The 25,143-nt window shown below is 38.6% G+C and overlaps 2 protein-coding genes across 6 annotated transcripts in view; one reads left to right on the forward strand and one right to left on the reverse strand.

Moving 5' to 3' along the window:
- The window catches only part of rnf111 (ring finger protein 111), a 122,380-nt gene extending 109,997 nt beyond the window's left edge, over positions 1 to 12,383 (reverse strand). For 2 of the 3 annotated variants that reach the window (XM_060853041.1, XM_060853040.1), the window contains exon 1: positions 12,149 to 12,383. The gene's annotated coding sequence lies outside the window, so the exon portion shown is untranslated. The remainder of the gene's footprint in view (positions 1 to 12,148) is intronic. The other variant, XM_060853042.1, reaches the window with a different exon arrangement.
- A 1,088-nt stretch (positions 12,384 to 13,471) lies between these two features.
- sltm (SAFB-like, transcription modulator) overlaps positions 13,472 to 25,143 on the forward strand; it is a 61,894-nt gene continuing 50,222 nt past the window's right edge. For all 3 annotated transcript variants that reach the window (XM_060853004.1, XM_060853005.1, XM_060853006.1), the window contains exons 1-4: positions 13,472 to 13,645; positions 14,508 to 14,589; positions 21,676 to 21,740; positions 23,519 to 23,707. In XM_060853004.1, coding sequence (XP_060708987.1) covers positions 13,511 to 13,645; positions 14,508 to 14,589; positions 21,676 to 21,740; positions 23,519 to 23,707 — 471 coding nt within the window. In that variant the 5' untranslated portion in view covers positions 13,472 to 13,510. The remainder of the gene's footprint in view (positions 13,646 to 14,507; positions 14,590 to 21,675; positions 21,741 to 23,518; positions 23,708 to 25,143) is intronic.

Genomic DNA, 25,143 nt, shown 5'->3' on the forward strand with positions numbered 1-25,143 from the left:
AATTCAATTCGAATTAGTGAGTGCCATTGTCGGAGAGACCCTCTTTCTGCTCAAACGTGAAACCAACTCCAGTTTTCTCCTTTCTAATGCTGGTATATTGAAAATACACAATAACACATTCCCAAAATAAGTGAAGTGTTCTTGCAGTGGTGTGGCCAACAGTACTCTATTCCTACAAGCAGCATCCTACAAGCAGAACAAATTAACACATTTTCCCAAAAGCTAAAGACATTCTTACAAAATTATTTTGCTATTTGTTTATTTTTAATGACTAGGTAGAAACCAGAAAATTACAGATCTGAATAAGATAGAAGATTAAACATTCAGCTACAAAGAGCAGAGTTAAAGACTGTATCAAATAACAGTGACAGTTATTTCACTACTGTCATCTTAAGTTTGGAAATGCTAGCTTTTAAAATCAAATGTATCAAGCATTCTTCTGCTATTTGACTTTAGGTCTTTGATCAGTCAACAAACCTTTGTTAAAAATAGAATCCTGGTTCAATCAAGCAAGTACTGATGGAATACAAATTCCTCCATCTACAAGGTTTCTATATGAAATCAATTTGCTCGCTTCTAATCACTTATGCATGGGTAGAAATGTAGAAAACAAATCTAACAATTTGGTGTCAAAGGCAATCTCACTCACGGGGTTCAAACAGATGTACAAATGAAAATGAAGGGAGCTCCTCTTTGGAATGATTCAACAACAAAGTCGAGGCCAGCATAGATTTTCAAACTTGCTCCAAGTAGTCACTTCAGAGGACTGAAAATTCACTTATCATCAGCCAATGAGTTATATTTTGGCTTAGATTTGTTGTCATCCTCTGATTATCTTATACAAATTGCTTATTAGCATATTATTTATGCTGCTGTATATTAACATAATCTGTTTCCTGTTATGACAGCACTGTTTCCTTTTGATTGCCTAACCATATTCAGTACAAGGAGCACCCGCTCCTCACAAACATTCAAATCCTTGCAATAGGGCCCATATACAGACGTTTGAAAGCAACTGAGTCAGAATAGAAAATACTGGTATCAAAATTGAGCATTTGATCTAGTTTTAGCACGATACTTGTTAAATTTAATTCTAAAGAAATTAAAAAGCTATTGTATTCAGAATCCAGGTTCCAGCATAACTGGACAGCCTCAGTAACACAAGTTTGTTCACTCTCCAATCAAACAGCTTGTGGATGGATCAAAGTTTCAAAATGGAAAGATAAAATTTCAAAATGTTATTTATCTACATATATGCAGGAGATGCAAAAATCTTTTGTTTTGGCTTCCAATACCATCTACAAAGACCACTTTATTCATCAAGTATGCCCTAATATTAGGGTAAACTTCGCTTTTATCAGCTTGTGTCAAAATTCTTTTGGGGTTGTACGTGTAGTTTGACTTTGAACAGTGCACAGAATCAAGGTTTTCCATTCCACTCAACTTATGCCCCACTCATTTACTCCTTTCAAGACTTTTTTTTCTAACCTTATCCTTTATTCTGGCCTTTTGATGAGCATCATTGTCATGTTCAACTTTTCACAGATTCCCTTCTGCCAGAACTGAACTTAGTATGAGACCAAGGCACATTACAACTTGAAATTTATGGGATTACTATGGTTTTATTTTTATTTCTTTCATGGAATGAGTATGTCACTGGCTAGCCAGCATTTGTTCTTCATCCTTAATTATCCAAGCGATGGTGGTGGTATGCCACAGTCAGAACAATTGCACTTATCTGGTCTAAGTCGACTCAGAGTGCTGTTTGGAAGGGAACTTGGCCAGCGATAGTGAACGAATAACAATACGGTCAGCTCTGATATAATTCAATAGTTCCGTTCTCATGCGATCTTGTGTTATATGCAAATTGGGCAATAGCAGCGCATTTTAAGATAATGAGGCTGGCAGTTCCCTGTAGCCAAGACAGGTAAGGAAAGTTTATGTTCTACAAAGAATGTTTTAAAATTCTTCAAATCATGTTAAAACCAATTTGCAGTGAAGACACACGCGTTATAGCAGAAGTGACTCTACAATTCCAAGTTAGAATAGTGCGTGACTTGGACAGCATTTAAAAGGTGGTTGTGTCGCCATGCATCTACTGCCCTTGTCCTTTTTAGTGTTACAGGTTCTGGTGTGGTTGAAGGATCTGAGTTGTTGCAAGAACAAAGACATCCTATTTGCCTCCTGCAAAAATCTTTATTCTATTGCCTTTTTTTCTCTTTCCTGATTGCATAAAAATGTCCTGTTGAACTTTGAGTCAATCTTCAAATTCCACAAACTAGCCACAACACGTTCCATCCACCTATCTCTCAACCCCAGGACCATTCAAATTCTCACAAAGGCTTAAATGCTCCTTCCTTTTTTCATGACTACATGCCATCATAATTTTCAATGTTCAAAAAAACTTGGATGTTATTTGCAATACATCATGCAGGAAAAAGCACAACCTACCAGGTCAACTTTTCACTATTCTGAGTTTTGACCGGAAACATGAAACAAGAATCACAAGAAAACAAGTTAATGAACAAGGCATTCATTTTATAATGAAGAAGCTGAAGTAATTTCTTTTCTTTTGGTGGAATATTATATTCAGTAAGTTCCACTGTGCAATCCTTCAGAGCTTTAACGAGGTCTTTAATCAAATTAACTGAGAAAAGCCAAAACCTTATTCGAACAATAATTTTATCAATTTACAAAATCTAGTTTAACTGCTAGTTTAATCTGTCAAACAACAATTAGCTTCTGATCCACCTCATTTACTGCTGCTGATTTGAGCATTTTAACTCATGTGGTATACACTTCTGAAAAACCGTTTGAATTTCAAATGCAGGCTGCGGTTACATAGGACGAGGAGACAGAAACCGCTCAGCACAAAGTGCAGGTAGCAGCAGCCAAGCTGTTAAACGGTTTGTGACTCATTATCTTGAGAGTTCTGTGCACACAAGAGCAGATTTTTACTTCACAGCTGATGACATTTTCAGACACAAGCAAGAGTATCCACGGTATCCAAACATTAGACAAGACTGTAAAATGCCATAAAATATGAATAAGACCGAATACAACATTACCATAGGTCAAATTACATGCTACATAATGTCAAGCAAAAGTGGCGTGAAACATTGAGAGATCACAATACTTCAATCTTCAGTAGTGAGATAATTTTTAACTCCAATTATGCTGCCACTTTCAAATTGACAACAAATAGGTTCACATCAATATATACTCCACTTTGGAGCAATTTAACTGACTTTCCATATCTTAGATTTCGGTCACAGTTACTTACAATATGTTCTCTCCCAAAACGGACATGTCAATGAAATAAAAACCAAATGAAAAAGTTGAGCCAACTCATTTCAACAGTACATTTTTAAATCTCAATTTCTTGACAACATTTTAATACAACTTTAAATTATCTGGCCAAGAAGCAAACAAAAACCCTTCTGAATAAAGGGAAAGATATCAGCATTCCGTCAACAGAAATGGGGCAAGATTGTAGGGACTGAGCAACTAAACAGAAAGAGAAGATTAGACGGACATGAGAAAAATTACTCAAGATTAGATGACATTTCCAATATTTCTAATTTTCAAAGGAAAATATTTCTCAAGCGATGCAATTAATCTGTTGCAAAGAAACAAACAACACCGAATGAATAAAGAAGTAATGATATTACTTAAGAAGTCCTGGTTGTTATCTCTAAAGACTGATACAGACTAAGTGGTTGAACACTCAGTACCATTTTCAAATTGTTGATGAATTCATTTACAAAATAGATTTGTTTGAGGCAAACTTGTATGCCCATCAAATTTTTAATTTTCTGCTCATAACTGAGGATACTAATAGTTAAATATTATGCAAAATATTTGGATACTGGAAATTTGAAGTAATAGACAGAAAATGCTGAAAATACTTCATAAGTAAAAGGACATGGGAGAAACTTATGTTTAATGAAGAATTATAGACTTGAAGCGTTATTTCTTTTTCACTCCACAGATGCTGAGGGTCCTAGTAAAAATGTTTCTATTTCAACTAAATGGTCATACTTTCATCAAAGCAGATGATGTGAAGCATTGAAGTTTCATATGCTGCTAATTCTATTTGGTCTTCTACAGTGGAATTGCTATATATTTTCAATTGCACTTAAACTACATGCTTAGCATGACTGCAAGAAGAGTGCAGAACAATACAATACAAACTCCATAAGGCATAGGAGTGGAAGTAAGGCCATTCGGCCATCGAGTCCATTCTGCCATTCAATCATGGCTGATGGGCATTTCAACTCCACTTACCAGCATTCTCCCCATAACCCTTAATTCCTTGTAACATCAAGAATCTATCAATCTCTGCCTTGAAGACATTTAGCATCCCGGCCTCCACTGCACTCTGCGGCAATGAATTCCACAGGCCCACAACTCATTTAGATCTAAAGTACTTTGCTCTAAACTATTTGTTATCTATTCATAGATAAGCTTATAAGTAATCTATCTTATGGGTTTCAACCTTATCACATTACAAATGTCTACACGGAGAAAGAGAACTCCATTGCACCGAGGCACTATGAAATTATACAAAACTGCTGATTTGAAATTTAAGTTAGCACATTTACAATGAAAGAGCTGCAATATGTGAAATGTTCAGAGGATTGTCGATAGCCCTACAGAGATACAGAGAGAAAACGATTGGCCATAAAATGGTATAGCATAAAAAGAAACTATCTAAAGGTGTCTAAGAGATATTAACATGTAGCATCCCTAAATTTGGGAACAATGGTTAAGTCATGGACAAATTTGGCCTTGATAAAATGTTACTTTGAAATATCTGAGCTCAGTTATGAGTCATCTCTCTGAAGTAGTCTGGAACTTCCTTTTCAAAATGCAGTGGCAGCTCAGCCACCCACACTCGTGAGTGAAAAGAAAATGTTTACTGACATTTTGAGCTTTACAGTGAAGATAGTTATAATTTGCTGACTGTGCCATTTACAATTTAATCCACATTTTTCAACTTAGAACGCAGTTATGTTCTTTGCAGAACAGCATGAACATTTGTTGTTATAAAACATGTTAACAATGTGCACATATGACTCACGCAAAACAGAAAAGTTTTCGTTCTCTACAAGTTTAATTTTTCCCCTGTTTTATAGAAATTATTTGTCCATTATGTAATACGCTAACTGTATACAAGTGTATGCCCAGGTCTTTTGTATTTGTGAGCCAATTATTGAAGTCCATGGAGCATAATGAAATTAAAGATTACATAACCTGCCAATACAGTGCACAACAACTAGCTAGTCTTTCCGCATATTTAAAAGTTACCCAGAATGAAAAACCTGATGAAAAACATAATAGGACGAGCCAGTAGAAGCACAAACTCAAATAAATACTCGGTACTGACTGAGCTAGATTGTTCAGGCTCCTGGACAACATAAAGCCTGTAGATCTTGTTTAGACAATGTCAATCAGCAATTGTTTGGGCTTTTTGGCCTTAAATCATTACATTTTCTTTTCAGAAATTCATCCAGTTTGGAACAAAGGGCACTACTGTATGCTTCTGACACCTTGGGTCACATTGCTCAAATAATGAAAACATTGAGGTCTTCCTGTTTGAGTGACTATAAACTTCCTTTGCATATCAGTATAGAATTGAAAGATAAGCCCCCAACTGCTCTTGTAAAATAGCAAAAACGTGTTTAAGATGGGTGGTTGCCATCTAATAAGTACAATTATCTGCAGTAACATGTATAGGAGCATCACGTTTCCTGATACCATCATGGTTCGGCAGGTTTCATCCAAGATAATTCTCACATATTAATTTTCAAATTTAGACTGATTATCCAGGTACACTGTCACTCTGCCTGACATTTGCTGCCTGACCAAAACACACAAAATCTAAGCTTTTATACTACGTGCAAGTATGAACATTAAACCAGAGAATGTGTCAAATACAAAGTAGAACTAAATGACCTTCGATATTTTAATCAAAGGAGTTTGGTCGACACTGGTCATTCCCATTCAAGTCTCCTACTATTCCACATCAGGAGAGAAGGTATGATTTTCTAGCACATGTTAAAACACTGAAAAGGATCATCATTACATCTATCAGAATTTAATATCATTCCAAAGAAAATTCAACTTTTGTCTCACAATTACATCAGTTTGTGAACATATACCTGATCAATCCAAATTTTATTCAGGGAAAATGATTTGAACATAAAAATGGTTACTTGACTGGACTCAATTTCGATGTTTCACTGGATTTTGCTGTTGGTCTGGACAACATAGACAATTATATTGAACTATATTTTATATACACACTTATATTTCATTTGCATGTGACTTGAACCACTCCAAAGACCAGTGTCGATGTACCTACACGAGATGGACTGCAGCACTATAAGGCTACAGCACACTACCATGTTTGCAAGGGCAAAGAGGGAAGGCAACAACTAATGGCCTGGCCAGCCACATTCACCTCCGATGAAAAAGGAGGAAAGACATGCAACAGGTTCCAAGGTAAATATTAATTATTAAAAAGTAAATACCTTCAATACAAAATATTTTAGCAGCACTTTTTTAAAAAAATGATACTGAACGAGCAAAAATGTTGAACAGGTTTGAGTTGTGGTGTGTCACAAGGATCGGTGCTGGGTCCACTACTTTTAGTCATTTATATAAATGACTTGGATGTGAACATAGGAGGTATAGTTAGTAAGTTTGCAACTGACACCAAAATTGGAGATGTAGTTGACAGCAAAGAAGGTTACCTCATATTACAACAGGTTCTTGATCAAATGGGTAATGGGTCAAGGAGTGGCAGTTGGAGTTCAATTTAGATAAATGTGAGGTGCTGCGTTTTGGAAAAGCAAATCAAATCAGGACTTATACACTTAATGGTAATATTCCAGGGAATGTCACTGAACAAAGAGACCTTGGAGTGCAGGTTCATAGCTCCTTGAAAGTAGAGTCGCAGATAGATAGAATAGTGAAGACGACATTTGGTATGCTTTCCTTTACTGGTCACAGCACTGAGAATAGAAGTTGGGAGGTCATGTTGTGGCTGTACAGGTCATTGGTTAGACCACTGTTGGAATATTGTGTGCAATTCTGATCTCCCTCCTATCGGAAGAATTTGCGAAACACGTAAGTGTTCAGAAAAGATTTACAAGGATGTTGCCAGGGTTGGAGCATTTGTGCTACAGGGAGAGGCTGAATAGGCTGGGGCTGTTTTCCCTGGAGTGTCGAAGGCTGAGGGATGACTTACAGAGGTATATAAGATAACGAGGGGCATGGGTAGGATAAACAGACAAGGTCTTTTCCCTGGGGTGTGGAGTCCAGAACGACAGGGCATAAAGTTTAAGGTGAGAAGGGAAATATTTAAAAGGAATTCAACGGGCAAGCTTTTCCACACAGAGGGTGATGAGTGTATGGAATCAACTGCCAGAGGAAATGGTGGAGATTGGTCCAATTACAGCATTTAAAAGGCATCTGCATGGTTATATGTGTAGGAAGGGATTAGAGGGATATGGGCCAAGTGCTGGCAAATGGGACTAGATTAGGTTAGGATATCTGGTCGGCGTGGACAAGTTGGATTGAAGGGTCTGTTCCTGAGCAGTACATCTCTATAACTCTAATTAGTTGCGGATCAAGGTGAATTTTACAAACAAATTTGAGTTTAATAGACTGTTTACTTTCATATTGCATATCAACTCAAAATTTCAATTGCTCTCAGTGCTATAAAATAGCTCTACTTGTATAAATTACATTTACCTTATTAGTGAGCAAGTATTAAAATTATGCATTTGATCTTTCACAGCATTAATCTGACGTGGAGACACCGGTGTTGGACTGGGGTGGTCAAAATTTAAAAAAAATCACACAACACCAGGTTATAGCGTCTAATACATTCTCTCTTTCCTATTGGAAAGATGTTGTGAAATTTGAAAGGGTTCAGAAAAGGTTTACAAGGATGTTGCCAGGGTTGGAGGATCTGAGCTGCAGGGAGAGGCTGAACAGGCTGGGCCTGTTTTCCCTGGAGTGTTGGAAGCTGAGGGGTGACCTTATAGAGGTTTACAAAGTTATGAGGGGCATGGATAGGATAAATAGACAAAGTCTTTTCCCTGGGGTCAGGGAGTCCAGAACAAGGGGGCATAGGTTTAGGGTGAGAGGGGAAAGATATAAAAGAGATCTAAGGGGCAACATTTTCACGCAGAGGGTGGTACGTGTATGGAATGAGCTGCCAGAGGATGTGGTGGCTGTTGGTACAATTGCAACATTTAAGAGGCATTTGGGTGGGTATATGAATAGGAAGGGTTTGGAGGGATATGGGCCGGGTGCTGGCAGGTGGGACTAGATTGGGTTGGGATGTCTGGTCGGCATGGACAAGTTGGACCGAAGGGTCTGCTTCCATGCTGTACATCTCTATGAGTCTTACTAGCTACCTGAAAAAGGAGCACGGCTCCAAATAAACCTACTGGAGTCTGACAGTTGTGTGATTTTCAGCATTGATCTGGAGAAAATTACTGAATTTTTTTTGACTGGCTATATTAATTTCAATGAAAGGTGATGTTTAGAAGGGAACATTTTGGAGGCACTGTTCACAGAAACTTAAAGCTTCATGAAATGTAAAACTGAGAGAGACAAGGAGAACGTAAGGTCAAGAATAAAACACGAGATTGTGAAGAGTCCACCTTGTATGGAAGAATGAGAATGGATCAAGCCAAGCTCCATTTTGCAGGTGCCATTTAGCATGGCAGGAAAGGTGCACTGGAGCTGGAGTGAATTGCATTGTTTGACTCAGAGTATCCATTCTCAGCTAGGCTTTGACATCTGCCCATAATATATCTTGGTATACTTTTCCATTTGACAAAACTACTATTGCAATGCAACTGGTGATCACATATAATGGGGTTGTCATCACTACCAAAACTTTTTGCTGAGATTGAATTGGGTAGAATTATTTTAGTAGGATGAGACTTGGAAGAAAGCTTTTCACACTGAGAGACACATTAGAGTAAAGCAAGAATAAAAATACAACAAATGACAGACAAAGGAAATCAATTGATTAGCTGGTATGGAAATTCTCAAAAGATTCAGAAATAAAAAAGCTGAAGAAAATAGCTAAGCATAATCTTCATTATATCGAGGATGATCGAGATCCATGTTGTATGTTTTTATTTTTGTCTTGTCCCAATACTGCACATTGAGAGAAAAATGAAATTGCAGATCTCTCTCTTTTCACTTCAGAAGCAGTGCATACTTGAGGTCTTCTACAATCAGTGAGCATTGCAAGAACTGAAGGGCACAGAGGATCATCGAAGTATTACTTCTAATTAATTTACTGTTCAATAAAATAAAATAATTTCGCGCTCATTAAAATGAGGGTTTGTTTGCCCCAGTATCTCATCCTCCAACTGACAGCAGGATGCATTCAGAGCTGAAGCATAAACAGGGCAGTTCCACGCTGTCTGCAATAAGTTGGCAGACACTCACTCATTGAACTCCATATTAAAGGCAGTGATTTTTAAAGCCTCATGGATCCCAATTCCACTACGTTTTTGTAGCAAAGTCTAATAGGCCTGCTCTAAATGAAGAACAAGATATTATTTCAATGTCTGAATTATTTCAGTCACTATTCTGACACAAATTTTAATTTAGCAAAGTTGATTATTCAATCTCTCCTCAGGCAGAATAATTGATCGTCCAAACCAGTAATCGTATGCAAACTGATAAAGGAAGTTGATGTGATTGCAAAAATGAAGAGCTGGGGCTTGCAGTCTGGCAGTGGTTGTTTCTCTGACTCACTGCACCCTATGCTTTGGGAGCAATGTTTACTGCATCATTAGGATATACATTCAGAATCCCTCATATGTAATGATCCTAACAAAATACACATTCATACGAATGCAAATAATCCAATGTGAAAATAGAGAAGCACTCCAACCTTTGTTTTCAACCAGTCCAGTCTGCCAAGTCAATGATAGGCCAACTACTTGTTATAACTGGAATCTACGATTAAGCCAGTCAAGCAAGATCCTATGATTTACCAATAAGTTACAGCACTGAAACAGGTCATTCTTTCAACATTTCCATCTGGGTGTTTATGCTTCATATTAGCCTCATCCACCTGCCCTACTATTCCTTTGTCCTTCCTACACTCAGTTAAAGACAGCTAACCATTAACAAAAATTCCTTTCCAATTATTCGTATGAAGACAGGGATTGGTCAACTTGAATCAAATTAATTGATGAAGGATTAGAAGTAACAAAGCAAAACAGGGTTAGGTTCAGGAGCATTTGATTAAACAAATGTTAAACAAAAACTACTGGATATCAAATTAAAGCAGGAAATGCTGCAAACACTACGTCAGTCAACAAGTGGAAAAATATACATTTCCCAAAACTTGGACAGAAGGTAGAATGCAGTTCTGATAAACTATCTCACCAAAAAAAACTAACCTAACTATTTTTCTGTAAGACACTGAAGGCAATAAAACATCATTCTAATATCTTCTGATCAGGGACACTACCAAAAGTTAATAACAAAAATTAAAAAGCTTGAACACAGACTTACATCAGAACTTTTTGCAATGTTGAAAGCTTTATTTTCTTCCACTTCTGTAAAAAGTTGTGAAATTTATTTAAAAACTCAAACTGTATATAAATAAAACTCCATATTTAAACAATGAAAAACAATGTTCGACAACTGAAAATAAAAACCGGATCTCTTCAAGTAATGAGAGTGTGGTGCTGGAAAAGCACAGCAGGTCAGGCAGCATCCAAGGAGGAGAATAGACATTTTGGGCATAAGCCCTTCATCAGTCTTGACTCTGATCGCCAACATCTGCAGTCCTCACTTTCTACTAGTTGATTTTAACCTTTTTGTGAAATCTCTTCAAGTAACCACAAACTTTGAAAAATACCCCACAGTTGCAGCATTCACATCAGAATTAGGTTCTACCTCATAGAAAAAAAATCAGTGAAAGAAACACAAAAAAGCATCTGTATGCAGCATTTGCTCCTGCAACTTTTACAAGAGAATGTTTACTCAAAGACCACAAATATATCACATGGTGCTGTGTGTCATAGTGGCCAAACAAGTTTCAGATTTGAACTCAAACTTAATTTTCTGTCACCCACTGTATCCCACTAGAAAGTGCACACACATTACTTCAACAACCATGTCACAATTCCCCCAGACTGTGATCTGCTTCCCCTTCTCAAAATAGTATAAATATTGTTTTTCATACACAGAACTAAATCATACATAACGTAAACTGGTTTTGTTTTTCATGTCAGAAGTATGAGCATACAACTCTATTTTACAGTCACATTAAATATTAGTAATGACAAATCAAACTTGGAACCAATGTTACATACAGTATGACAAAAAAATTTAAATCTGACCTGAGAAGCACTTTTGTAGTTTATTTCAGATTCAGCTCTGACTCTAAAAACTAAACTGCTCATTATAAATTATATTAAAAAAGGTTTTTCATAAAGCTGACACTTTAAAGTAGAAATGAGAAAAATGTTCAAAGCATTAGGATCAATAGAACATGTTGAATGTCAAACCTTGACAAACTAATTTAAAGCATGTACTAGAATAATCACTGGCAGCACCAAATCAAAATGAAGACGTTGGCTTGGGTGCTAAACTTCGTACAGATGGCAAATGCAGACAGAAATCACTTTCCACAAGCCCCTTTTTTTCTCCTCGATACTGTACAATGCAGGGTTCTCAATCAATCAACAGACATTCATTTGCTGTTGAAAATCCTACATCACTCCTGAGCATCCACCATCCAGATACCTAAATGCTATTACTCACTAAAAAATGCAAAAATACTGTAAAATTATTGAAAGGTTAGTTAACAATTGAAACTGCTGCACCCCCCCCCCCTTCCTATTCAGTAAATTCTGTGGAGGAGTTGTTGATGTTGTTGGGGAGGCGGGGGGGGGGATCAATCTCAAATATCTAAACGTCAGCAGATCGAAAGGCGCTGACCAGGCCAGGACTTCATCATGACTTTTTTTTAAAACAAAAAAAAGGTCGTGAATGGATGAGGCTGCGGGGAGGGGGCAGCGAATTACAATTGAAGACGATGGAAAATTTTACACTTAAAAATATTGGCGAATAATTTCGAAAAAGAGCTTACCGAAGCTTCTCATTAAGGTGCTGGCCGCCGCGCATTATTTCCACTGGGTCTTATTCAAACATTTCTTTGAGGAATTTAAGCTTGTTGTTTACAGAAGCCCCAAAACGACGAAGCTTCGCTGCTCAGTCCGGGGTTGCTCAATGCATCGGACGGGGCAGCTCCGCCTTCACGACACAGCCAGCGTCTGCTTTACGGCTCGTCTTCCTTTCCACGACATAACCAGCACCTGCTTTGCGGCTCCTTTTCCTTTTGCACGACACAGACCGCCCTTTACTTTCCGGCTCTCACGTTCTTCACGGCACCATCCCGGACGGTTTACGGCACCGGCTTTGTTTGTTGTTCCAAATGCGTCAATAGCACAAAATAGAAGCACATTTGCTTCTAAATTTGCAGCCTTTTGTTCTGTGCTGGTAGAAGAGTGAAACCCGACCTGCCAGCACCGCTCATTTATCACCAGGGATTTTCCTACTTTCTACAAAACGCTCTTTTTAAAAAAAAGGGAAATTCCGGCGCATGCGTAGTCCCTCCAGTTACAAATGCCAAGGAGCCCCAGAAGATGTGTTGGTTCTGAAAAAGGGTCACTAAATCTGAAAAGGAACCTTTCCTTTCTCTGCACGCATGCTGCCAGGCCGGTTGAGCCTTTTCGAACAATTTCTGTTCTTGGTTTTTGTGCGGAGCTTACAATCAAAGAAAGGTTGAGAAGCCAGTCGTTTCTTTTCAATAGTTTCGAAACAGTTCAACGAAGTGACGTTTCTCCCTCATTCGTGATATCCACGAAACACCACTAATGTTTGAAATACTCTCGGTAACATTTGTAAGAGAACGAACAAGAAGGGAAGCAAAGCGCGTCGTGTTTCTTTAGAATTGTTTAATTGAAGGTGGATTGTGAAACGTTTATAATTAATAAGTCTAGTTCTCAGAGTGTCCTTTCTGCTTGCATTTGGTGACAATTCGTGTTCCCGCTCTAACTCAACAACAACACACTATTCCCGCCGCAAATCAGACCACTGCCGCGCTCCACTAGCCATCCGGGTTCTGCTCCCGGGCGCGGAGCTTGACCATCCGGGTATGTTAGGTAGGGGTGGGGTTTAGCCGCCGACTTTTTGATGGGTGAGGGCAGGGCTTAGACATCCGGGCTCCTATTGGGGGCGGACCTTGGTCGCCCGGGGTTGCGTCGAGATGGGGGTGGGGCATGGCCGCCGAATTTTTGATGGGTGAGGGCAGGGCTTAGAGATCCGGGCTCCTATTGGGGGCGGGCCGGCGTCCCGTCGAGATGGGGAGGCGGGGCTTGCCCATCCGGGCTCCTGTCGGGGGTGGAGCAAGGCCGCTCGAGCTGCTGTTTGCTCGGTGAAGACGCCTAAAATGGCTGCTGTTCCCAGTCCAAATGAAGCTCGGCGCATCACAGATTTGCGTGTCGTAGATCTCAAATCCGAACTCAAACGGCGGAATCTCGATATTAGCGGTGTTAAAACTGTTCTGATCGCCAGGTTGAAACAGGTGCGAGAAGTCACGGAGAGGGAAGGAAGTCGGCTTTAGGGTGTTCCACTGTCACCTTTAGGCCTTGGATGAAGTCTAACCCACTTTCCCTTGCACAAATGTTAATGGCTGCTCCGGCTCTCGCCGGGTTTAGTGTTTTACTGGACGGGCATAAATAAATCTTTGCGAATTAAATTTTCTCTTCGTGGTAAAAATGCTTGCGGTCCTGATCAAGAAGAATCGTTGGCCTTGTACCAGTCAGCTTTTAGAGCCATTAAATTTGCGAAAAAGCTGCTTTTTAATTGGATGAACCATTAACTGACGTCTTGTGGTTCATCGTTTAAAGCTTTCACTTTTTAAAAAAACGTTATCAAATTGCGGATTTTCTAATTCTAATAGCCTGTGAGGCTGAATGAATAAATACCGTTTGTGTTATATTTCACAATTTTTGTTTAAAATTTGTCATCTGGTATTGTTAAATAAATTAATCTTGTTTATTGATCACGAACAAGTATTTTGTTGATTCATTGGGGTGTTTTCTTAATGGATAACCAAAGTCAAATGAAATTTTTATTGGTAAATTTCCAAGTCAGACATTTCTATTGAATTTATTACCTAGTTAATGCAGAAAATGTTATTTTGTGGCCTTCGTGTGCAAGGTGTGTGTTGAAGCACAATATTTGCCTTTCAGACTAATCAGTTGCAGTGAAATTATTTAAATTGACAGTTGGATTGTAAAGTATGAACTTTTGTAACATGTCACACTTGTGTCCATCTTCAAAAATATGCAACTTTTTCTCAATTCAATTCTTAGTGATATTTTCTAATGAGTTGATGAATTTTTGGGAGAAAAAAAAACTTGTATTTGTTGCTACCAAAACAGGTAATAGAAGAAGAGGGAGGTGATCCTGATAACGTGCAGCTCTTTTCGGATACGCCTTCAAAGAAAACTCCTAAAAGCAAAGGTATCACCTTTACTCATTTGCAGTGCACAATTTTGTAACAAAGGGTAATTTCTTACTATAATGTTTATATATTTTTTAAACCAAAAATGTTAATACTGAAATTGATGGTGAAATGTACCAAAGGCAACTCAGGGTCCCATACACCTGCTCTTTTAGTGGGTGACAGGGATTTGGGAAGTGCTACTAAAGATGACTTCTCACGTTGGAGCGCTCAAATATTTAGGTTGGATGAAATGCAAATTAGTGGGCTGTTTTATCTTGGATGGTGGTGAGTGGCTTGAATGGCATTTGTGCTGTTTCAGGCTACTCTGCCTGGGCTATTGAACTTCTGACCTGCATTAACAAGCCCGATATATCTTGTTAGTGGAGATTGCCTTTTCAGAGATGTTAATGGTCAGAGTCTTATTGATATGACCATTAACTGCACGTGCTTGTTGGCATGTGTGGTTTATGTATTTTATACTTAGCTTAAGGCTGCATGCCCTGAAGTTTATATCAGTGCACTGCTTAATTATTTGAGGCATTGAATGGAACTGAATACCAACAAATAAACATTAAAGCAGTTGAAAATACTAGGGGCCGAGAGGCTGGGCTACTGATATTTGAGTGAAGTCCTTGAGTTGATATGATGTCCCATCTGAAAACCTCATCTACACTTATGCTTGATGTGACTCGAATTTTTGAAATGTTTCTCAACTGATCCCGATGGAATTTTAGTTTAATTCAGACTCCTTGATGTTATACTCAATTAGGCAACTGTAGGCCTTTTCAGTCCTCCAGTTTGCCCTGCCATTCAGCAAGATCCATTCTATTTCTGCCTGCCCAACCCACTGTCATCATAATTATTGACTCTTGTGGACCTTAAGTCTTACCTAACTCAGTCTTGGCTGTTTTCTATCTTCAATATATTTGACCTAGTCTGACTGCTCTTCGAGGAAGAGAATTCCAAGACTTAGAAAAATCCTTTTGTTTCTATTTCAGTGGGTGATCCGTTATTTTTAAAAGCATGTTCCTGAGTTCTAGATTCCTATGCACAGGGAAATATTCTCTCATCTACCCTGTTATACAGCACAACACTATACAGGAACAGCTTTGTTTCAGTAAGACTGCCTTTCATTATTCTCAATTCCCATTGAGTGCAGGCATAGCCTGTTCAACCGTTTCCCTTAATGCCAGGAGCCAGTCTTGAATGCTGTGTTAATTTCAAGGACTGTCATTATCAGCTCACCTCTGCAATTCAACTGGTGCCCCATGTTCACAGTGACCTTACACTGACGTGTCGACTGTGTTGCAGACAAACAGAGCATTTATGAGATGGTAATTAAGTGTCTTTTTTCAGAAGTTGAATGATAATTGACTGGACAGGTTGGCTTCCAGGAAGGACAATGTACTACATTTTCTACTGAAGATAATAGTAAATAATTCAATCTTGTTCTGTACTTTTGCTCAATCCTTTTAAAAATAAACAAGGTATTTGCTTCTTGCAAAATTCATTTATGCTTGGGCAGAATTCAGGGATCACAATGTGAATGAAATCTGTCAAGTATGAGTATAGAGCAAGTTCAGCCACTGTTCACTCGCAATCATGAGGCCAAAGATATTGCAATGAAATGTAAATGCATTGAGATTTTCTTGTGATTTGATTGAATAAAATTGATGCTCGAGAACCAGCTTTGCCATAACACACACTGGAAAATAGCACCAGCCTATTCAGTCTATCCCCATAGCTCAAACCCCCCAACCCTGGCAACATCCTTGTAAATTTTTTCTGAACCCTTTGAATTTTGACAACATCCTTTCAAGAGGAGGGAGTCCATAATTGCACACGATATTCCAAAAGTGGCCTAACCAATGTCCTGTATAGCCGCAACATAATCCCCCAACTCCGATACTCAATGATCTGATCAATAAAGGAAAGCATATCAAATGCCACCTTCCTGCTCCTATCCACCTGCAACTCCACTTTCAACGAGCTATGAACCTGCAACACTCCCCAGGATGTTGCCATTAATTGTATAAGTTCTGCTAAGATTTGCTTTCCCAAAATGCAGCACCTCACACTTATCCAAATTAAACTCAATCTGCTACTCCTTGGCTCATCGATCAAGATCCTGTTGTACTTTTTGGTAACCTTATTTGCTACCAACTACATTTCCAATTTTGGTGTCATCTGCAAACTTACTAACTATACCTTCTGTGTTCAAGTCCAAATCATTTATACAAATGTTGAAATGCAGTGGACCCAGCACTGATCGTTGTGGCACACAACTGGTCACAAACCTCCAGTCTAAAAAGCAACCCTTCACCACTATTCTGTGTCTTCTACCTTCGAGCCAGTTCTGTGTTATGACAAAGCTAGTTCTCATGCATCAGTTGTACTCAATCAAATCACAGGAAAATCTTAGTAGACAATGGCTAGTTCTCCATGTATTCCATGTGACCTAACTTGAGTCTACCATGAGGAACCTGATCAAACACCTTATTCAAGTGCATATAGATCATGTCCATCGCTCTGCCCTCATAATCCTGTGTTACTTTTTGAAAAAACTTAATTCAGTTAACATGATTTCCCATGCACAAAGCCATGTTGACTATCCCTAATCAGTCCAGATGCATGTACGTCCTGTCCCTCCGGATCCCCTCCAACAACTTGCCCATCATTGACATCAGACTCAGCGGTCTGTAGTCCCCTGCCTTGTTCTTATCACCTTTCTTAAATAGTGGTACCATGTTATCCAACTTCCAGGCTTCTAGCACCTCACCTGTGACTATTGATAATACCGATATCTCAGCCTCGCATTGACTTCCTTGCTTCCCACAGAGTTCTAGGGTACACCTGATCAAGTCCTGGGGATTTAACCACCTGTCTGAGTTTTAAGACACCCAGCACAACCACCTCTGTAATTGGGATATTTTTCAAGATATCACCATCTTTTTTTTCCCCCCGCATTGTATATCTTCCATGACCTTTTCCACAGTCAACACTGCAAATGCTCACTTAGTATCTTCCCCCATCTATTGTGGTTCTACACAAAGACTGCCTTGCTGATCTTTGAGGAGCCTTATTTTCTCCCTAGTTGCCCTTTGTCCTAATGTATTTATAAAATCCCTTTGGATTCTCTTTAACCCTATTTGTCAAAGCTGCCTCGTGTACCCTTTTTGCCCTGCTGATTTCTCTCATTAGTATACTCCTACTGCCTTTATACTCTAAGGATTCACTCAGTCTCTCGTGTCTATATCTGACATATGCTTTCTTCTTTTTCTTAACCAAACCCTCAATTTCTCTAGACATCCAGCATTATACGTACCAGGCATGCCATTCACCCAAGCAGGAGCATACTCTCACTCTGGACTCTTATTATTCTCATTTTTAAAGACTTCTCATTTTCCAACTGTCCCTTTACCTGCACACATCTACCCCCAATCAACTTGTGTAAGTTATCATAGTCATAAAGTCCTAGAGATGTACAGCATGGGAACAGACCATTCGGTCCAACCTGTGCATGCCGACCAGATATCCCAACCAAATTTAGTCCCACCTGCCAGCACTGGCCCCTATCCATCCAAACCCTTCCTATTTATATACCCATCCAAATGTTTCTTAAATGTTGCAATTGTACCAGCCTCCATCACTTCCTCTGGCAGCTCATTCCATACACGTAACACCCTCTGCGTGAAAAAGTTGCCCCTTACGTCTTTTTTATAACTTTCCCTCACACCCTAAACCTATGCCCTCTAGTTCTGGACTCCCCGACCCCAGGGAAAATATTTTGTCTATTTATCCTATCCATGCCCCTCATAATTTTGTAAACCTCTATAAGGTCACCCCTCAGCCTCCAATGATCCAGGGAAAGCAGCCCCAGCCTGTTCAGCCTCTGCATATAGCTCAAATCTGCCAACCCTGGCAACATCCTTGTAAATCTTTTTTGAACCCTTTCAAGTTTCGCAACATCCTTCCTATAGCAAGGAGACCAGAATTGCACGCAATATTCCAACAGTGGCCTAACCAATGTCCTGTACAGCCACAACATGACCTCCCAACTCCTGTACTCAATATTCTGACCAATAAAGGAAACCACACCAAACGCCGCCTTCACTATCCTATCTACTTGCGACTCCACTTTCAAGGAGCTATGAACCTGCACTCCAAGGTCTCTTTGTTCAGAAACGCTCCCTAGGACCTTACCATTAAGTGTATAAGTCCTGCTAAGATTTGCTTTCCTAAAAAGCAGCACCTCGCATTTATCTGAATTAACCTTCATTTGCCACTTCTCAGCCCATCTGGTCCAAATCCTGTTGTAATCTGCCTTCCACCAGTTTAGAACTTCAACTTTTCCATTACTATTTTAAAACTAATAGAATTACAGTTGCTGGCCCCAAAGTGTTCCCCCACTGACATCTCACTCACCTGCCCTGCCTTATTTCCCAAGAGTAGGTCAGGTTTTGCACCTTCTCTAGTAGATATATTCACATACTGAATCAGAAAATTGTCATGTACACACTTAGCAAACTCCCTTCCATCTAAGCCCTTAAGACAATGGCAGTCCCAATCTATGTTTGGAAAGTTAAAATCCCTGACTGTAACCACCCTTATTCTTACAGATAACTGAGATCTCTATACAAATTTGTTTCTCAACTTCCTGCTCACTATTGGGGGGGTGGTCTACAATACAATCCCAATAAGGTGATTATCCTTTTCTTATTCTGCAGTTCCACCCAAACATCATAGACATGGTCTTTTTCCTGGGGTGGAGGAGTCCAGAACTAACGTCATCAGTTTAGGGTGAGAGTGGTAAGATTTAAAATAGACCTAAGGGGCAACGTTTTCCACACAAAGGGTGGTCCGAGAATGCAATGAGCTGCCAGAGCAAGTGATGGAGGCTAGTACAACTACAACATTTAAAAGGCATCTGGATGGCATTATGAATTTGAGGGGTTTAGAGGGATAGGGGCAAGTGATGGTAAATGCGACCACATTAGTTTAGGACAGCTGGTCGGTGTGACGAGTTGGATTGAAGGGTCTGTTTCCATGCTGAACGACTCAATAACTCTACTGCTATAACACAGACTGGTAACATGGAAAATTGTCCTGGAAAGCAGGATAAATCTAATCTTACCAACTGGTGCCCCCCTTGCCAATTGGTGCCCATCGCTATACTCTCATTCATTATCAAAGTGAATCACTAGCAACATGTCATTGATATGGTTATCGAGAAGAACTTGCATAGCAACACCCGCTAACTGTTCCACATTTTGGCTTAAGTCACAGATGCTCTGTTCTGGGCCTTGTTAGATTCTTGGTCCAAATGTTGACATGGTTGCATTCAAGATGGAGCAAAATCAGGGCAAGATCAGACCTGGGCTGATACTTGTCAAGTAACAAGGGAGCATCTTAACTACCTTGGCATTGTCATTGATAAAGCTCCAAAATTAACACCTTAAAGGTTGCCATTTACCAATTGCTTGACGGAAAAGCCTAAATAGTGTAATTATAAGAGCAGGCCAGAGACTGAGGTTTCTGCTGAAAAATGTGTTGCTGGAAAAGCGCAGCAGGTCAGACAGCATCCAAGGAGCAGGAGAATCGACGTTTCGGGTATAAGCTTTTTTTCAGATATCTTGAGGTTTCTGCACCAAATGACTCTTCTCCAGATCCCTCAAAGTCTGTCCACCATTTGCAGGGAACAGTCAGAAGTGTGATAGGATATGCCCTACTTGCTATATGAATGCAGTTTGAACAACATTTAAGAAGCTCGCACTATCAAGGGCAAAAGAGACCGCTCAGTTGGTATCTTAATGTCTTAAACATTCATTCTCTCCTTCATTGGCACGTATGGTAACTATGTGTACCATTACAGTTTGCACTGCAACAACTGACCAAGCTTCCTTTGGTCATCTCTTTCAAAAACATGTACCCTCTACCACATGGAAGGGCACTAACAACAGACACATGGAAGACAACCTATGGTGAATCGGCTCCAAGTTTAGCAGCTTTCTGACTTGGAACTATATTTCTGTTCCTTAACGCACTGGGTAAAAGTCTGGAATTCTTACGAGAAATACTTGTGGGCATTCTTTCACCATTTGGATTGAATATGGTTCAGCATCACCACCTCAAGGGCAATTGGGGGTGGATAATGAACGTTGACTTGGCTAGTGATGCTTTACATACTTGGATCACATTTGGGGGGTATAAAAAGTAGTGTTTTCACCTCATCGCAAATGCAATGTAATCTTTTAAAGCATCAGTATTCTCTTTTTTAAACAGAGGCCATGTCCAATTGGAGCAGTGGAGACACTAATTGAATGTAACTTGATACATTTAATTTTAAGATATTGGAATAAGTGACCAAACAGCTACTTGTTCACAAATTGGTTATGCTTGGTGAATTTGACATGGTTTTGTCTTCTGTTCTATTCGGTGGCCTCTGTTATCAATGTTACTCTCTTTTTTTGCTCTCTCCTTAGCCACGAAAGCTAAGAAAATGTTTAGCAGCATAGCTCTTTAATACGGAATACACATTTGTTTGGAACTGCTCAGCTGGTTTGGTTTTCAACAGTATGACTGACCTGAATATTTATTGCTTGGTAAATTGCTCACAGTAATTTCATTTCTATGTGATTATTGGAGGTTAAACTCTGACAAATAGTTTTTCTTTAGTGTTTGGAACTGAAGGAGTGAGAGTATTCAAAACATTTTCAGCTATTTGAGCAGCTTTGGCTGACAACTGTTAGTATTAAAAACACGTCTCAAGATACTTTGGAGCTTTCGGTAACAAAATGAAATGCAGTACAAATAGATTCTGGGTCTTAAGACCAAATGGTGGCGTTCTGAATTACCAACTACTTTATCTTGTGATGCTCCAGAATTACGATTTATTTTGGAAATTTTCTAATTTGTGTAAATGAATCATGACTTGACTCTCATTGTCCTTTTATTTTGGAAAAAAAAGTACTAAAGTAAATTTTCTCTGAAAATACTTCATTAACATTCCACAAGCAAGCCATACTATTAAAGGATTACTTAAATGTCGTACAGTAATCTGTTCAACGAACCACATGGGATAAATTGTGCTGTTCTGTTTTAAGGGAAAAAACAAGATAATGATGAAGCTGGTGGTGATGTTGGCACAGAAGATGATGGTAATAGCAAGGTAAGTGTGATTTAAATCTGCTGTTACTTAACATAAAACTATGGCCTCTCATTCTGGATTGCCCCACAAGAGAAAATGTCCTTTCTACATCTACTTTCTAAATCCCCTTTCGCATCTTAAATAATTAGGTTTCCTCTCATGTTAATTAGTTCTCCTCTCATTCTTTTATATGGGAGAGAGCGTAGGCATAACTGTTCAATCTCTCTTCAGAAATTAAACCTTCACCTCTGCAATCAGTTTTGTGAATCTTGTCTCACTTGCCTCCAGTGCAAGCATAGCCCCCTCAAGCAAGGGCACTAAAACTGTGTGCTACTGTTACTACATGTTAAGTTTGTGTCTTATTCAAAAGACACCCAATTCAACATTAACATCAATAGTTTCTTAACTCCTTGAAATGCATTCTGGTGCTTGCTAAAATTATATTTAAAACATTTTAAATACTTGGCTGTTTCAAGTTGCAGTGACATTTTTTCCTACAGCTTAATAAAGAAACTTCAAATATTTTATTCATGATCGTGTTATATTGCTAAACTGTTTTGCAGTTTTTCAGTGAAGTAATTCAGTAAAACTAAATTGGTGAAACATAATCTAACCTAATATAAAATAGGTTAAAATTTTGCTTTATTGCACTTTTGAGAATGGTGGGAGAGAGAATTTGGATAACCACAAGTTGGTCAGTTTAACATGATTTCTGAAGAAATGATTGGACCTTTATTCTTATTCAGATTAGTGATTTGAGTATTTGTAATAAATGAGATAAATAGAGAAAGCCAATGTAGGTTTATCCATGCGGTGTTGCTGAATGCATTCAATTAGTTCTACAGAAAAGCTTTTTAGATAATAGTTGAACGTATGGAATTCGAGGTGATCTTGTAACCTGAGTTAGATATTCATTAGGACCTTGGTGATGGGGATAATGTTTGACGGACTGATTGGCAGAATATGATGCTCCACCTGTTTTTTTGGGTCTCGGTGTTAGCTTTAGAAATTACTTGGATGAATAAATATTTCTGTAGTAGATATTTATAGATGATGCAAGTTAGTCAGATGAATAATGTAGGAGATTGCAGAAGGACAGAAACTGACTTGTGCAAAAATATTACAAATGGAGTTTAATTTGATAAGTGTGAGATCATTCCTTTGTTGAAAGTAGGAAACCTAAATCAAGTGTATTCCAAATAATGAGAAATTGGAGCGAAGCAGAATGATTTGGGAGTCCCAAGTGCACAAATCATTTCGAGCTTGTACACAACATCAAAATAGCTTAATGGGCCACTGGCCTTAATCTCAAAAGAGATTGGAATACACCGAGGGCATTAGTTTTCTTGAGTACAGAATACTTAAATGCTGATTTATCTAAAGGATTTGAAATGCAATAACAGTTTAATAGGGTGGATATGACAAATCTGTTTTCTTTGAATTCTGATAAAGGAGATATGGTAAGCTACTTGGAGGCAGAAAACAGAATTATATTTCCAAACATAGAAATCAAAATGTTCTCCCAAAAAGCTGTGAATATTCGGACAATTTGGTTTTTTTTTGAGGCATGATCAAACAGATGTTTATTAGGGCTATCAAGGAATGTGAAGCCAAATTAGCTTGGTGGAATTGAGGTGCAAATCAATCGTGGTCTAATTAAATTGCATAGACTTGAGCAGCTAACTGACACATTAAAAGCTGGGAACTAAAGCTTTGTGCAGGTTGTGACTGATAAATCTATGTTGTGCACAGAATAACTGTAAATTTTCTGATTTTGAGAAGTATAAATGTCTCAACAGATGGAAGCAGATGTAGATGCAACTCAGAGTGATTCACAGGACACAAGTGATCAAGATGGATTAGAGGACCAAAAGATCAGTGAAGCTGAGGAAATGGATAAAAATGATTCAGTCATTAGAGAGTTGCCTGGAAGTGGAGATGATGAACCTGATGCTAAAACACCAGACGACGAAGAGGATGAACATCAGGTATGTAAAATGCATTTGGGGAAAAAAACAAAAATATTTCTGCAATTCATAATTATATAACTACTACTTAAAGGAACAGAATTTTTATTGCAACTTGAGGGAAAATATTGTCTTGTGAGCTTAGCTTGTAAGTTTGATTGACCCATGAGTAAATATTCCTCACTGAAATTTTTGCTCCTCTTTAGTCAGTGCATGAGTTTCTTTGTTAGAGTATTAAATAACGTTTCTTCTTTTTCATTCTAAATTTGTCAATGCTGACATCTTGAAACAATATCAGCAGGATGCCTCTATTTTGACGCTTCGGCTGAACTTGAGAGAATTAATCTTTGTGAATTAAATGGGAACATATGGTTGTAGGTTAGCTTGCTGAGCTGGTGGGTTGTCATGCAAAATGTTTGTCATCATGCTAGGTAACGTCATCAATGCACCTACCGTGAAGCATTGTTATTCTACTCTGCTTGATATTTATATACACCAGTCTGTAAAGGTCAGTGGTGTCACTTCTGGTTTTCCTTTGCAATGGTTTGTATATAGGATCTATGTCAACGTGCTTATTGATGACATTGCAGGTTGAAAACCCAGGCCTTAAGAATTCCTGTACCTGTCTCTGTTTTGCTTATCTGAGGATGGTAAAGTGATCCCAGTCAAATTGTTCTTTGCAAGAACCTTAATGGGAACATATGGTTATAGAAAGACTAGCAAGCAGCAATTTTAACGATCTCTGTGATCATTAGTACACCATAGTTGTAGTTTTCTGTGTCTGCACGATGCAGTGTAGCAACCCACAATGTACAGTACCTTCCAGTTCAAATGTAGATACCTAACAAAAACAAGCAGAAACTCAAGCTAACACTATTCTCAATTCCTCTACCAGTCACAAGCCATCCAGATTTGGAAATAAACTGTCATTTCTTCAGCATCCTTGGATCAAAATGATTGAACTCCATACTTTTCAGGATTGTAGGTATATCTTGTCCCCAAAAAACTGCAGTTTTAGAAGATAAGTCTCTGATTGCCTTGAAATGATTTGATGTTGGGCGATAAGTGTTGGCTGCTTCCATGAAGAAAATCTTTGCAAAAATGGGAATATAGTTAAAAATGTAATTTGAAGATGCCATTAAGATAAGAGGCAAACTAAGTTACATAGGTGGAAAAAGAAGTAATAAATTTATATAGACACTTGAAGTTATCCACTTTATATTCAACTAAGACATGTTAGAATGGTGAGAGATGAGCTGTGGAGAAGGATTTAGATATCTATGCATATGTTGCTTTGCATACCTATGTGCCAGTTTTTAGTAATCAGGCTAATGTTGTGTCGAGCATCTTTGAAGGAGTTGAAATAAAGTGAAACCTCCAGTAGCACAGAACCTTGGGCAACATCTAAATTGCTGTATCAGTTTTTGATGCTGACCCTCAAAGATGTATAATTCTTG

Source organism: Hemiscyllium ocellatum, chromosome 39 (genome assembly GCF_020745735.1).
Source record: "Hemiscyllium ocellatum isolate sHemOce1 chromosome 39, sHemOce1.pat.X.cur, whole genome shotgun sequence".
Classification (NCBI taxonomy): Eukaryota; Metazoa; Chordata; class Chondrichthyes; order Orectolobiformes; family Hemiscylliidae; genus Hemiscyllium; species Hemiscyllium ocellatum.